At 44.7% G+C, this 15,665-nt stretch overlaps 1 protein-coding gene and 1 long non-coding RNA gene across 8 annotated transcripts; both read right to left on the reverse strand.

Moving 5' to 3' along the window:
* Nucleotides 1–579: 579 nt before the first annotated feature.
* Nucleotides 580–9,883, reverse strand: LOC103883612 (HLA class II histocompatibility antigen, DM alpha chain). 7 transcript variants are annotated; one of them, XR_002521332.2, is made up of 6 exons: nucleotides 9,726–9,883; nucleotides 7,249–7,533; nucleotides 6,353–6,631; nucleotides 5,993–6,121; nucleotides 1,822–1,968; nucleotides 580–786 (listed from the first exon to the last, which is right to left on the reverse strand). XR_002521332.2 is itself a non-coding variant. In XM_021936721.2 (5 exons), exons 1-5 carry the CDS (start codon nucleotides 9,811–9,813, stop codon nucleotides 1,949–1,951), a joined length of 801 nt encoding a protein of 266 aa, XP_021792413.2. In that variant the 5' UTR covers nucleotides 9,814–9,883; the 3' UTR covers nucleotides 1,626–1,948. The 7 variants fall into 7 exon arrangements, 4 of the variants coding, with proteins under 4 accessions (XP_021792413.2, XP_021792414.2, XP_009203151.2 ...); XR_002521331.2 differs by having other exon boundaries at nucleotides 580–789; XR_002521330.2 differs by having other exon boundaries at nucleotides 580–789; nucleotides 1,781–1,968.
* Nucleotides 9,884–15,626, reverse strand: LOC110742982. Its single transcript, XR_002521336.2, has 3 exons — nucleotides 14,923–15,626; nucleotides 11,527–11,577; nucleotides 9,884–10,273 (listed from the first exon to the last, which is right to left on the reverse strand). It is a non-coding gene; the product is annotated as an uncharacterized LOC110742982 (long non-coding RNA).
* Nucleotides 15,627–15,665: the final 39 nt, after the last annotated feature.

The raw sequence follows: 15,665 nt of genomic DNA on the forward strand, positions 1-15,665 counted from the left end.
AGAAAAAAATACATACAAAGATCATTACCAAAAACAAAAGGCTCCTCGTGTAACTAATTGAGATTAACTGAAGCTCTGCCATAGCTCCCAGCCACTGCCCCCACTCACCTTGATTATATACTCCAACTCTGCTAATGAACTGTCAAGTGTGTTGGAGTGGGCAGAATATGGGGTGGGGAGTGCATAATTTGTAGAGCTTCTACTTTAGAACAGATACAATGCTAGGTAGGTCCATTATATACTATCTCATCTCATCTTAAAAGACTTGTTGGCCAGATGTGGTGACTCACACCTGTAATCCCAGCACTTTGGGAGGCCAAGGCAGGCACATCGCCTGAGGTCAGAAGTTCGAGACCAGACTGGCAAACATGGTGAAACTCTGTCTCTATTAAAAATACAAAAATTAGCCGGGCATGGTGGCGCGTGCCTGTAATCCCAGCTACTCTGGAGGCTGAGGCGGGAGAATCGCTTGAACCTGGGAGGCAGAGGTTGCAGTGAGCTGAGATCGTGCCACTGCACTCCAGCCTGAGTGACAGAGTGAGACTCGTCTTAAAAAAAGAAAATCACACACACAAAAAACTTGTTAATTGTCCTCATTTCCCAGGTTGGAAAACAGGTCCAAAGATTCACACCCAAGGTCTAAAGGTTGTAACTCCTCTTCTTATACAGCTCTTACACATGCATGTGCGTGCACACACACACACACACACACACACTTGAGCATGCCCACACACTCACTACGTCCTGGAACTGGGATGGCTCAGATAAAGGGAGTCACTGAGGCCTCTGCTGAGAAAGGGAGAAAGAGAAGAGTCACAATCCATAACCCAGTTCACCCAAGTCTTATCTTTCCCGTCCTCAGAGTTCCTTCTGCTCTGCGAACCACCGTCCCTTCCACTTTCTCTTTTGACAAGTTTTAAAACTGAATTTTCCCCCGCGCCCCCCACTCCATACATTTCCCCCTCACATTCCTCCCCATCCTGTCCAGGTAAGCTGTTATCCTAACCTTATAGGAACCAAGTCCTGGGATCCTTTTCAATGTCTACAAAGCCTAGCCCTGGCAAGGGGGCACTGGCTGTGTGGTCCTGTGCCAGCACTGAACATGGCCATAGCCAGTAACAATGAGGCTGAATGTAGTTCCCTCTTATGTCTAGATCTCTGCTCCAGCAGTCAAAGGAGATGTGAAACCTTCTGTGAGGCCACAACAGGAGATGACAGGAGAAGATTTCACTTCTCTATTAATTCAAACACTGAGGGAGCTTTTTAGAATAAAGAAGGACAGAAAACCCAGACACCTGTGCTCAGCAGTGTTTTCCTTCCTCTCCTCCTCCCAGCCCTTCCATTTTTACAGATATAGCTCTGTCTTCCCACCTCCAGCCAATCCAAAATAACATCTCAATTGCTCTGTCCATTGTTGCTTTTTGTTAATTATTGATATAGCACCAGGACTGAAGAGGCATGGAGCCCCAACAGGGTTCCCACATGTTGCCTTTCTTTTACTGACTCTACACAACCACCCAAAGAGTGAGTCCTCTCCTTTCCCACTGCCTCTGCCCTTAGCCTGGCCACCACATGCCTGCAGTGGACTAGTCCCAGGGTTTGTGTGCAAAGCATTACTGGGAACATTCAGAATGAGAAGATATGGATTCTGCTCCCGTATCACTTTGCTTGTAGGTCAGTTGGGGAGTGAGAACAAACACTTTAAATAGTTTATATTAAAGCAAGTAAGCAATAAGAGAGCAATAAGGCCAGTGGTCTTAAAAAAGAAGAGAGAAATCACCATGGGCATAGTAGACAGGGAGTACTCTCAATCAAGAGGACCTGGAATGAGCCTTGAATACTGGGCTGGATTTGTGCTGGAGAGGAGGAAGGCAGTTGGCATCGTAGGTCTGGTGTATAGCTTCACAAGCTTGACAATGCTGTGAGGTGCCATCAGGGAGGAGGTGTCCTACGAGGAGCTTGGGGTAGCTAAAACAAAGACAAGCTACAATAACATCACTGGCACTGCACATTGGAGGAAGTCACAAATGCAATCTCTTGTGTTTTTCTGAGAGTATGGCCATAATAATAAATCTCTTCTAGGCACTTCCTAAAGTTGCTCCATGTCAGTTCTCAGGTTCCTCTTTGGGGCAGATGGTTTTAACTGAAGTCTCCATTTTATAAACACAAAATTGCTCAACCAGTTAATCATGCCTCATAGCATAAGACCACATTCGTGACTTCAGTGTCTTTTCAAAACTACACACACCTACATCCTGCCAAGATTATATTACTTGCCCAATCTGTCCAATCCCCACCCCACTCCTGCCATCTACGCCTTACCTCACCTCCGCCCACACATACACCCTCCTACCCTGTCAGGATTCACTGCTCTAGATCTGACCTTTGGATTATAGTTTCTGTAGCCAGTTCACCATCCTTCCATCCTACAGCCAAATTACTTGAACTACTAGGGGATAGTCTATCTGATTTGCCACCACAACTATTTTTCCTTTTTTATTTTTATTTTTTAACACCACAACTATTGAAGAATGCTATCTTCATCTTACCCATGAGAAAATGGAGGCAGAGGGAGGTTAAATGGTTGCTGAGGTTTACCCAGATACTAAGTAATAGAATCATTACTTGAACTCAGGATTTCTTACTTTAAATCCTGTATTGCTAATAATCAATTGGAAAATAACTGCAAATTGCCTTTTATAATAACAATAAAAACCATAGCATATTTATGAATTAACATATCAAATATAAGAATTTTAAGAAAAAAGAAAACTTTATTGACGTGCACAAAGACCTGAGAGGTGTAGAGATATACCATATTCATGGATAGGCCATGCTAACATAATGACAACCTCTCCCCACATCTCTAACCTAAATGCTACCCCAATTAAAGTAACAGTAGGATTTCAGGAGAATTTAACAAACTGATTATAAAATGTACATGGAAATATAGTCCAAGAGTATCTTAGAATATTTTGATAAAGAAAAGAAAAATAAGTTTTTTGGGAAGATGGTAAAGGAATGGAGACTAGTTCTACTAAATAGTAATACATATTAAAAAGCCAAAATCATCAAACAATGTGATACTGATTAGTAATGAGAGAAAAGCAAATTAAAACAACAAAATACCACTCTATACCCACCATGTTGCCAACATTTAAAAGTCAAATAATTACAAGTATTAGTGAGCATAAAGGGAAATGTGAACTATCTTGCTCTGTTGGTGAGAGTATAAACTGTTTATGATCCCTGAATTACAGAAATTATAAACTAGTTGGGTGAAAAAAAATTAACATAGGAAATAAAGCGGCATATCCCAATCCTTAGGTTGAGTGCTTTAAGTCTTGGAAGATTTCAGTAAAGAGAAATTAGGGGCAGGTTCATGGAATAAGTTGAACTGGAGTTGGACCTATGGAGTGGGTTAAGACAGGAACAAGATAAGCAGAATAAAGAAGGCATTCCTGTGAGAGGAAAGAGCCTGGGCAAATGCCCTAAACCAAAAACAGATATAATACCTCAAGAAAGAGTGAAGAAAAAAGATTCATTCAAGAACATCATTCCTGCTGGGAATAGTGAGTAATATTTTTTATTAGAAAAGGGGCACCAGACTAGAGAGGATACTGAGTGCTTCTAGAGTACTTAAGTAACAGTATCATAGAAGGTTTGTTCAGAGAGCATCTAATCTAAGCCCATCATTTTATAGATGAGGACTTTGAGGCCCAGAGAGGCGAAGTGACTTGTCTAAGGTCACACAGCATAATAAAACACTTTTAAAGCTTGCCTGACAGGAAATATCTAGATAAGTTGGAAAATAGAGAGCGAGAGAGAGAAATTAGGAAGAACTAGAAAGCACCATATCTAGAATTAGTAAAGTAAGAATAAAAAGAAAAACATCTAAAATGGAGAAAACACAATACTTGAAGCTAGTATTAAGGTGTATTTCAGAAAAGAGAAAGAAGTCTACGAGGCAACTAAGTTCTCCTCTGAAGATCAAGACAAGTAATGATAAGATTAGGTTACTGAGCACATTTTGTATGTGCCAAACACTATTGTAAGCATTCTATAGATATTAACTTATTTAAGCTTCACAGCATGAGGATATGCTGCCTTATTTCCTATATTAATTTTTTCACTCAACTAGTTTATAATTTCTGTAATTCAAGGGTCATAAACAGTTTACAATCCCACCAACAGACCAAGATATTAGAGTTCACCTTTCCCTTTATCCTCACCAATATTTATTTGACTTTCAAATGTTGGCAACATGGTGGTAAGGTGGACACCATTGTTATCATCATCCTTTTACACAAAATGATACCAAAGCACAAGTTAAGTAACTTGCTCAAGGGCTCACAGCTAAACGCTGACAGTTACAATTGAATCCCCAGCAGTCTGGTTCCAGAGCCCGTGCTTCTTAACCAGCACACATGATGCTGTTAGAAATGAGATGGTTCAGAGACAGTGCTAACTTCTCTTAGGGGGAATTCTTATTTTAGATTAGACTCTAATACAATGCCAAGAACAGAAACTCCCTCACCAAGTAATTGCCCTCTCGACTTTATTGCCACCCTGTCATCCTAAGCAACTCCCAGACCCTAAGGAATGCAAGAAAGAACGCACATGCAAAGCAATTTACCACCAGTGGTCATGTGCCGCCAGCTTTCATTATCTGCCCAGGACAGCACCTGTGCAGTTCTCCTTGGACAGTTCACTCAGGCCAAGGACAGATTGTCAGGAAAGACATGTGAATTCTTTGCCCTTCCAGGCTGTTTTCACTTCATGTTAGGGGCTTCATGATACTGTTTTCCTAGAACTGACATGACTGACTGGAATTGCACCTGGGGACTTACTCTACCCATCCCTGAGCTTCCGTTTCCCAGTTACAGTGAGGGTTGAAGGGAGTTATATGTTCCTCAGGGCAGCCTACACAAGACATAAACATTTTCACAAACAGTAAAATACTCACACACACACACACACACCCCACACAAGCAGCTTCCTTAACCATTTGGTAAGCAGATTATTAGAAAATAACTCTTCCTTCGTTTCTCACATATTTTGCACAAACCGATAGAAGGAAAAACATCATGTACCGCCGAGACCGGGGAATAAGAACTCAGCCGGCAAATTAGGGGTTTTCCCTATTTCCCTCCCTAACGAGGGCAAGCTGTGTTCAGGTTAAGGCATGCTGAATTTGAAATGACAACCCACTAAAGTTGAGCTATCCAGAAACAAATACTGTGAGTTAAGAAAGAAGCCACCCTGATATAAAGAAATGGAGATGATTTATTGTCTTGTGCAGGGAAGGGATGTGGTTGTGATAGGCAGGCCACTCTGGGATCCCTGGGATGCAAGCCCAGGGATAGCAGAGTCCCCAGGTGGGAAATCTACACACACACACCCCAGGGATGTCCCAGAGACTTCTTCTACCCTGAGAAGAAGAGATCCTGAGGAACCTGAGCATCCTCTGTTTGGATGGCCGAAGCTGTTGGCATCAAACTCTGGTCTGGAAGAATCAGTCTGGGGAGAGACAGGGATGGAGGAAAGGCATCAGGGGATTCCTCCTCCTCCTTCTCCTCCTCCTCCTCCTTCTCTACCTCCTCCTCCTCCTCTTCTTTCTCCTCCTCCTCCTCCTCCTTCTCCTCCTCCTTCTCCTCCTCCTCCTCCCCAAAGGCTTTGCTCGCCCTGCCTTCAGCATACCCTGCAGAGGTTGATCTCTCCTTGTTCCCAGATCATCTCCAAGCACCCTTCCTACAGCACCCCATGATTCCTTTTTTCACTCAAAGCCATTCTTATGACACATAACTGTATGTGTGTAACTGGGTCCCCAACTGGGAAGATGTGCTCCCATGGTGCTGGATACAGGCCCCCACACCCAAGAGCCTGAGGATCGCTATGTGTCCCCCCATGCCACAAAATAATGCTGACACATGCACACATGCACCACCGTATCTGGCTCCCACGGCTCACCCGCCCCCTCCAGATGACATACCACCTGAGCAAGGCTTCCGGAAGTAGATGATGAGAACAATGCCCACGATGATGCCCAGCACACCTAGACCAAAGGCCACGCCACACAGCACATCCTCCAGCAGATCTGAGGGTAGTGCGTTCTGGGGCACTGGAGGAAATAAGGAGCGGCTCAGCCTGGGGACCTAGTTAGTGAGCCTCCCTCCCAGGGGAATGACTTGGGTGTCTGGGATGACATGGGAGAAACTGAGGCATGGAAGATTGGGATGGGCTTAGGGTAGGAATGGACTAAACAAGGTACCAGTGGAGAAAGAAGACTCCTCCCATGGGTCTATCCCTTTTTGCCCCCAAAAGGACCAGACTTCCAGGGAGAAAGCCTCACCCCAATAGGCAATCGCTGTGTAGCGGTCAATTTCGTGAGTCACAATGCAGGAGAAAATGTCAGAAGATTCCGGTGTGATGTTTAAGTAAGAAAAGGCCTGGAAGCTGAGTCCATCGACAGCTGAGACAAAAGTAGGCCCAGATCCTTCCACAGGGACGGAATGATGCTGCCAGTTCACTGTCAGCATGGGTGGGAAGAGATTACTGACAAAACAGACCAACGTGTTGGGTTTGCCAAACTCCAGGGGCTTCAGCGTGAACACCTCAGCGATAGGAAACCCTGGTGGGGGAGAAAAAAGAGACTAGTTTAGACGGTATCTCTGTGTTTGGAGGGTACATGGCATATGGAGGGGAGGGCAGAGAAGAACACAGTGGGTCAGGCTTTGGGAGACAGAGATGAGGGAGGAGTTGGGCTCCCAAGGGAGGTCTTCTTCCAGGCAAGGACTGCAGCTAGACCTAGAAGCAGAGCCCGATCCAGGCTACTCTGGACCCCTCCACCATGACTTCCTTCAGCACTTCCTGTCTAGAGCTCACATTGACGTCTAACCATGCACTGTCTTCTCACTAAGACATAGTCACATCATCAGATATTTCCACTCTTCCCATCCATCTTGCTGGGCATAGCAGCACAAGTGTTAATATTCAGTAGGTATCAACTGGTACCTGTTGAATTCATCACATTCAATACATAGTTCTGAATGCCTACTACATGCTAGGTACTTCTGCCCACCAAAAAACACAGGGTGCAGACCAAGGCTGGTGGAAAAATTAAGGTGATGGAGAGAACCAGAAGGTATTTGAGATGGGGAGGTGGTATCAAGGGGAATTATTCAGTGTACAGATCAATGAGGTTAAGAATGCAGCCCTCCTCCCTTCACTCCCCAGAAAACTCCTGACCTCTGGACACCGGGATTTTCCCATCAAGTTGTGGCCCTATTTGCTGGATCATCATCTCGCAGAATGCTTTGTCAAATAAAATGGCAGGAGCATCTCCCTGTTCCTGAGCCCAATCAGCAAATTCAGGCAGGCGAGGCACTCGAGTGTTCTGGGAAAAGTCGAAGAAGAAAAGCTGGTCCTCGTCGTAGGCCTCAGAGAGTCCCATACTGGGACTCCCATCCTGGCAGTACACTGTGTGCAGGAACGTGTGGTTTTGCAGGTCATCTCGCCACACTGGAGTAGGAGCTGCAAAGGACATAGGGTGAGGTTCAGGGAGGTGGGAGCCTTCTCCTCCAACTTAAAAAACAGCAAGGTGGGGCTGGGCGCGGTGGCTCATGCCTGTAATCCCAGCACTTTGGGAGGCCAAGGCGGGCAGATCACGAGGTCAGGAGTTAGAGACCAGCCTGGCCAGCATGGTGAAACGCCGTCTCTACTAAAAATACAAAAAATTAGCTGAGCACAGTGGCAGGCGCCTGTTGTCCCAGCTACTTAGGAGGCTGAGGGAGGAGAACTGCTTGAACCAGGAAGGCAGAGGTTGCAGTGAGCTAAGATTAAGCCACTGCACTCCAGCCTGGGTGACAGAGTGAGACTCTGTCTCAAAACAAAAAACACCACCACCACCAAAAAAAAAAACAAGCAAGGCCTGCTTCAAGGAGCGTGGGCTGAGGTGAGACCCTTTCCCGTGTCTGTTATTTAGACTCCCCCTCCCAATGGGGGTGAAGAACATATTATAGCATCTCTCCAAGCTTCCCTGGCCTATAAAAAGGCCAGTTGTCTAAAGTTGGCAAAAGTAAAAAGAGTTCTACTGTCTAAAGTGACAGATTCAGTCCAGGCATGGTGGCTCATGCCTGTAATCTCGACACTTTGGAACGCTGAGGCAGGCAGATTGCTGGAGCCCAGGAGTTCAAGACCAACCTGGGCAACACAGCGAGACCCTGTCTCTACAAAAAATACAAAAACTTAGCCAGGTGTGGTGGCAAGCACCTGTGGTCTCAGCTACTCTGGAGGCTGAGGGGGGAGGATTGCTTGTATCTAGGAGGTTGGGGCTGTAGTGAGCCGTGATTGTGTCACTGGACTCCAGCCCAGGTGACAGAATGAGCCCGTCTCAAAAATATATATATATAAAGGCCGGGTGCAGTGGCTCAAGCTTGTAATCCCAGCACTTTGGGAGGCCAAGGCAGGTGGATCACCTGAGGTCAGGAGTTTGAGACTAGCCTGGCCAACATGATGAAACCCCATCTCTACTAAAAATACAAAAATCAGCCGGATGAGGTGGCATGCACCTGTAATCCCAGCTACTCGGGAGGCTGAGGCAGGAGAGTCTCTTGAACCCTGGAGGCAGTGGTTGCAGTGAGCCGAGATCGCGTCACTGCCCTCTAGCCTGGGTGACAGAGAGAGATTCTGCCTCAAAATAAGAAGAAGAAGAATTAATTAATCAAATAACAATTTTTAAAATGCATATATATAAAATAAAGTGACAGATTCAGAGTTACTCTGTTCGTTGTGTGTTTGTGGGCTGCACAAAGACACCTAGCCAAAGAAGCAAGTGGAAGCCTGCATTCTGCTCACCACGCCACACATCCTGGCATAGGGCTGTATCCTCCCAAAGATTCCTTTGTCTAATTCACACTAGGCCACTGTATTGACTAGAGAAGGCCATGGATGGGTTTCTCACTCTTAGAAGGGAAGGAGGAGGAATGGCTACAGCCTCCCCAAGCCATAGATGGGACTGCCTCCCACTACCCCCAGACACAAATGGTAAATTGCAAAACCAGTCTCCAGACATTTCTTCAGCCACTTCATTGGCACCAAGCCTCTCTGAAAATGTCTTCTGTTCCTTAACCTACCAGGCCTCCCAAAGACAGCACTGGGAGAAGTGACGCCATAACTGCATAAAATAATCCCTCTTCTTTGAAGCGCTTGGCAGGAATCGCTCAGCGAGCAGGAAACCTTTAACCCAATACCCAGAAAAACAGACATTTGGAGGAAGAGGGACCTTCCAGATTATTCTTCCATTCTGGGCCATCCTCTACAGAGAATGAAACTAAGAGACTTTTCAAGAATTACAAGATAAGTTAATGATAGAAAGCAGAGTAGAATCTTGAGTGGAGGAGTGAAAATAACATCCACTTTGTTCAAATCCCAGCTCTACCACTTTCCAATGTTGTGAACTTGCACAAATAACTCTGAGTCTCACTTTCTTCATTTGTAAAACGGAGAGAACAATCTCCACTTCAAGAGATTGTCTTAAATGGAACATGTAAAGCATCTCTGATATCGTTTACCAACCATACATAGTAGCTGTCTTTCCCCACTCCCCTACTGTTTCCACTGCCTCAAAAGACTTCCCACCACTCACAAAGCACAGCGCTTTTCCTCACAAACGCTGGGTGGGCTCTCTAGGTTCAGGATGGAAGTAAATGGGAGTACCATCTTACCTTCCGGGACGGCCCAGGAGTGGGGTAGCAGCCACAGAAGTGGTAGCATCTGTAGCAGCGCAGCTCCTTGGTTCTGTTCATGACCCATACCTTCTTGCCACACAGTAGGTAGGAGCTACCAACCCAGCCAACCCTTGCACTTCCCCAACTCCCTCCCCCAGAGGGTGGCCTTAGATCATGTTTTGCCAGATAATTTCCAATAGCTGCCCTTGTCATTTTGTCTAAACCAATCAGAGAAGTGTAGGGTTTAACATCATCAGTCACTGGGGAGACGCCTGGGGCTAGCAACCTCCTGAAGACTTGGCTGTTTGACCAGGGCAGAGTATGGCATGTAACTGGGCTGGGAAGCCCAGTGGAGGAATGTTGCTTCATGGTGGAGTTCCTTCTTTGGTTTCAAGCTGTCAGCCTCAGTCTGTAAGCCACCAGCTGCTCTTCAGAGCAGTGCCACCTCCTGGCAGAACACTGCAGTGGGGAACCGCGTCTTCCTGAAGTAAACTCCCAGGGCTCTTCAGATCCTGCCTTCTCCTCCCTCCTGGCTCTTCCTCTTTCTGAAAAAAAATCATTCTCCTTCAGGCATTAGCTCTAATTCATTTTGCAGAAATATACTGAAAATACAAGAAATGCTGGGTGTTGGGCCCAGGGCTAGAAATACAAAGATGAATAGGCATAGTCTGCCTTCAAACAGCTTAGAGTCTGGTGCTTGGAGAGGGGGCCAAGGGATAATTACACAACAATGTAACGTATTCAATAAGAATGTGCCAAGTGCTTTGTAATTTTATGAGGATGCAGTAATTTTACGAGGATGCGGAATAGGAGGAACATAATCAGGCAGGCTCCTAAGTCTTGAAGGAAAAAGAATTTGACCAGCAGAACATAAGGGAAGAGAAAAACATTCCAGGGCAAAGGGTAGGCAGAAGTACAAAGATCACAGGCATCCAGAGGTCCTCTTTGGAGACCCTGTGTACTCGCTGATATGAATGTTGTGAAGGTCACTTGTGTGTTCCTGTATAATAGGAGGTAATGGGGGGTAGAGGGATGTTGTGATGAGCTACAAATTCAGGCAAGGGCCAGATCACATGGGCCCTGCTACGCCACAAGGAGGAGCTTGCTTTTTACTTAGCAGATGATAGGGATATTAAAACTGGGGGATGACACAATCATTTTAGCATTTTGGAAAAAATGTTCTGATTGATATTTCAAACAATGAACCAGAGTTTTTAAAGAATTGAGGCAAAACTGCTGGGCAAGAGTCTATAGCATACCAAAATGAACATTTGCACATACACACACCACTCCTGTAGCAATACAGCAATAATTTAAATGACAGATGATAAGAGCCTGAATTAAGTCATAATTAGAGGAGGTGGAGGAGATAGAATATCAAGATAATTAGGAAGTAGAATCTAAAGGGTTTAGCTACTGATTACTTGTGGGAGTGAGAAGGTGGAGGAATCAAGGATATCTCAGATTTCCAGCGTGGGTGGCTGGGTGGGTGGTCAGGGATGGACGGAATTGAAGTAGGAAAGAATGCCATGGGAGCAGGTTTACAGAGAGAAAGAGCTTGATTTTGTACATGTTGAATTTGAAATGCCAGTGGAACAGCCAGCTAAAACTGCACGGGAGCACAGTGAGTCATGTGGGTATGGACCCCAGGTATGGTCTGAAGAGCCTGATTTGAGAGTCATCAGCACAAATGTCAAAGCAGAGGCCATGAATAAGATCACCCAAGTAAACTGTGCAGAAGGAGTGGGAAGTGAAACAAGGACAAAAGTATGCATGGGCTCAACCCCAAACTTCATACCAGTTATCCAGGATCCAGTCAGGAGCATTTAACTACTTTATGTGCTTCAGACTGAAAGAATTTAATATAGAGAATTGGTTACAAAGGTTTAAAAAAAAAAAAAAAAAGGAGCATCCTAGAAATGTAAATTTTAAAAAAAGATTGCTATCTGGAAATCAGAAGCTGCCATCATCCCTGAGCTGGAATCTGGAAATCTACTCATTGCCTTGTGAAAGACATTGTCATAGTCAGTTCCAATCTACTAAAAAGGTACCACCTCCTTCAAGGCTAGAATCCTTGAGAAGGTACTTCCTTTGCTCAGGAGGCTGGAGTCCTGAGTCTCCCATTCTTCCTGCTGCTACATCCACCAGCTATTCCCAGCAACTGTCACTCTGTTTAGAGGCTGAAGCAGGACGCTTCTCAGTTTCTCTTGCCTTCTGATCTCCCACCAGTGCCTCCTACTGGCAGAATCTAACAGGAAGCCAGATGTCCAGGAAGGCTGGGAAATACACACCTGGCTAATTCCTAAGCTGAGCAATTCAGAACACAGTAGAGGAGGGTGTGTGTGTCACTGAGACAAAAGATAATAACGAGTATACTGAAATACCCTGGTTTGTAAGAATCTGGTGGCATGAGGACCATCCAGAGCACTGAGAAAAGAACAAGGTAGAAGCAGATCAGAGAAATAAAAAAGAGGTGTGCCACAAAGGAGGGCAAGGTCAGCATTTCTAAATGCTACTCAAAAGTCAAGGGAGGATTGAAAAGTGTCCTTAGATTTGGTGATTATGAGATGGCTGACAAATTTATTGAGAGCAGTTTCAGTGTTGTAGTGGGAGTCGACTCCAGATTGTGGTGGGCTGAGAAGTAAGTGGGAGGTGAGGAAGAAACTGTCAGTGTATATGCTTCAAGTTTGTTAGACAAAAGAAAGAGAAAGACAGAAGGGGTGGGGGAAGAGGCAGTGAGAAAGTTCTCATGTGGCAATCAAGTAATCTGAGAAATTAATATATGTGAATATTGTCCATCAGTGTTTCTGAGACTTTCAAAATTCGTACTTTCCATCATTTTTTTTTTTCTTTTAGACAAAGTTTCCTTTGTTGCCCAGGCTGGAGTGCAGTGGCCACTTACAGGTGCAATCATAACTCACTCCAGTCTTGAACCCCTGAGTTCAAGCGATCCTCCCGCCTCAGCCTCCCAAGTAGCTGGGGACTACAGGCACATGCCACTGTGCCTGGCATCATATCCTCTTTTGATAAACAAGTAATAGTAGCAGTAATAGCCAAAAACAAAAACAACTCCATGACCTCCTAGATATTCTGGAACAGCCATGTGTATACATGTGTGTGTGTCTGTGTGGTGGAGGCAGCGTGCCAGGGAAGGACTAGGGTTTGGAAATCATTGTAACCTTCCAAAAACCAAAAGAACATTTCCCAGTATTCCAACATTCAGGGACTAACCCATCAGTGGTTCTGGCAGTGAGGAGATTCAGGCCCCTCGGGATAGTAGAAAAGAAGTTTATGAGACTACCAGTGGAGAGACATATGGGACACAGCCACCTAGAGTCCTAAATCAGGGGTTAGCAAACTTTTTCTGTAAAGGGCCAGATGGCAAATATTTTAGGCATTGTGGGCTATCCGATCTCTGTCATGAGTACTCAACTGTGGCACGAAAGCCTCCATGCACAATATGTAAATGAAGGAGCGTGGCTGTGTTCCTAGTTTCCTCCTAGCTTTTCCTCCCACTTCTTGAGCATCTCCTTCTCAGTCTCCTTCATAGACTCCTTCCTTTCAGCTACTCTTTAAATACTGGTGTTCCCTGGAGTTTGTCCTCAGCCCTCTTTTTATTTATGGACACTAAAATTCAAATTTCATGTAATTTTCATGTGTCACGAAATATTCTTCATTTGCTTTTTTTTTCCCAACCATTTAAAAATGTGAAGACCATTCTTAGCTTTTAGGCCATTTTAAAACAGGTGGTAGGCAAGATTGTGCTAAAAGCCCATAGGGTGCTGAATGATGCTCCACACATGTGGTCAGAATTGATATATAAACCCACCCTTCAAAGAAGAACCTCAGTCCCCTTATTATTGGATTGGCAATCAGTTAACAAACATTTTGTGCCAGTTACACCAGTCTATTTGGAAGGAGATCTGGGGAAGAACAGGAGAAAGTAGGCTGGGTGGAAGGGCATAGCAATAGGTACAACAGACACTGCAATTTCTCTGGGTGAGAGGAACAAGGCAGAGGGGTCCAAATTCTCCATAGGGAGCACAGTGTAGACAAGACCAAGGTGAGGAGAAACATAACCATCCCTCACCAAGACTATGGTGAGTGGTGGTTAACTCCATTCACCCCTTCTATAATCGCAGTTTAAATGGTAACAAGTTCAAACATTTATAACTACTCTTCTTTCTATGTAATCCTTCCCCACCAGGACCTCCCAATTACCTCCATCATAAGTATCTCAGGAATAGTCTCTCATCAGTTTGGAAAGTGATAATTGTGGGCAAGAGATGAGCAAGGCAGCCAGTTCTGCCTTGTAGTAGTTCACTGTCTACTTTGTCATTAGCTATGAATGCCTCTGAAAATAATGGCACAGCCCTGGTAAATCCAGGAGGCTCTGGTTTTCTAACACTCAGCTCTGCTATCCCTTTCTAGCATTTAAAAATGGACTCTCTTTGGCCGGGCGCAGTGGCTCACGCCTGTAATCCCAGCACTTTGGGAGGTGAGGCGGGTGGATCATGAGGTCAGTGGTGAAACCCCATCTCTACTAAAAATACAAAAAAAAAAAAAAAAAAATTAGCCAGGCGTGGTGGAGGATGCCCGTAACCCCAGCTACTCGGGAGGCTGAGGCAGGAGAATCGGTTGAACCCGGGAGGCGGAGGTTGCAGTGAGCCGAGATCGTGCCATTGCACTCCAGCCTGGGTGACAGAGCAAGACTCCGTCTCAAAATAGAATAGAATAAAATAAAATAAAATAAAATAAGACTCTATTTTTCCCCCTAGCAGAGTCAAATTTCTTGGAAAAGTCATGGGCAACTGTGGCCCGGCTCTCATATTTGCCATTTAATCTTTTAACTCTCAACAATGCAATTGTTCACCAATACTTTTGTGTTGCCAAATCAAATGAACTACAGTCTCTGCAACATTTGACACTGTTGGCCATACCCTATCTCCTAAATTGGTCAAATTTTTGGCATCCCTGATGGCACTCTCTCCTAGTTTTTCCTCCTACTTTTCTGGCATCCCCTTTTCAGTCCCTGTGGGACTCCTTTCTTTCAGCAACCCTTTAAGTACTGGTATTCCCTGGAGTTTTGTCCTCAACCTTTACTCTTCTTACACTATACACTTGCCCTGGATGATCTCATTTACTCCCACATGCCTTCAGTTACCACCCATTTGCTAATGTTTTCCAAGCTTACCTCTTCAGCTCAGATCTTACTGAGTTCCACACTACCCATATCCCAACCGCTTCTGGTCAAATTCACTTGGATGCTATGCAACAGCAGTTCTTAAACTGTATTCTTCACAAGATAATAGCGTTCCTCAAGAAATAAAAAAAGTAAGTTTGATGATAGCAATCATTTATTTTTGAATTTATTTTCACATAGACATAATGCAACATCAAACACATTTATATTTTTATTATGCAACAATTTATTATATTTAATAAGTCTATTTTATTTGCAAGCAATAGAAACCAATTCTGGCCAACTTAAATTTTAAAAACGAGGATTTATAGGAAAGATACTGATCTAACTCATGAAATGAAAGTAATAGTTGAATAAGCTAGCCTCAGGTAGAATAGCCACAGGGACCTTAGAAGCAGGAGTTGAGTTGCCATTAATATGCTCACCTGCAAAGGCCTCCTGCCTCTTTATCTTTCATGTTTTGCTTTGCTGGGAGAGACTCTCTGACTGGCTCAGCTTGTATTAGGTGTGTACCACTGGATTCATTGGTTGTGGCCAGGTACAGTATTACCCCTATGGATTAGAGCTATTCCTAGAGAAGGGAGAATCGTATGAAAAGTAACCACCTCGGCCGGGCGCGGTGGCTCAAGCCTGTAATCCCAGCACTTTGGGAGGCCGAGACGGGCGGATCACGAGGTCAGGAGATCCAGACCATTCTAGCTAACACGGTGAAACCCCGTCTCTACTAAAAAATA

Source organism: Papio anubis, chromosome 6 (genome assembly GCF_008728515.1).
Source record: "Papio anubis isolate 15944 chromosome 6, Panubis1.0, whole genome shotgun sequence".
NCBI classification, from domain to species: domain Eukaryota; kingdom Metazoa; phylum Chordata; class Mammalia; order Primates; family Cercopithecidae; genus Papio; species Papio anubis.

What these genes read in the sequence shown, in the direction of transcription:
- LOC103883612 (XM_021936721.2), bottom strand. Translation starts at nt 9,813, where the DNA reads ATGGGTCATGAACAGAACCAAGGAGCTGCGCTGCTACAGATGCTACCA. An exon ending in GAAAATCCCGGTGTCCAGAG is followed by an intron (nt 6,632 to 7,248) that starts GTCAGGAGTTTT and finishes CTCCCCCACCAG; the next exon opens with GGTTTCCTATCGCTGAGGTG. An exon ending in CCGGAAGCCTTGCTCAGGTG is followed by an intron (nt 1,969 to 5,992) that starts GTATGTCATCTG and finishes TCTTTGTTTTAG; the next exon opens with CTACCCCAAGCTCCTCGTAG.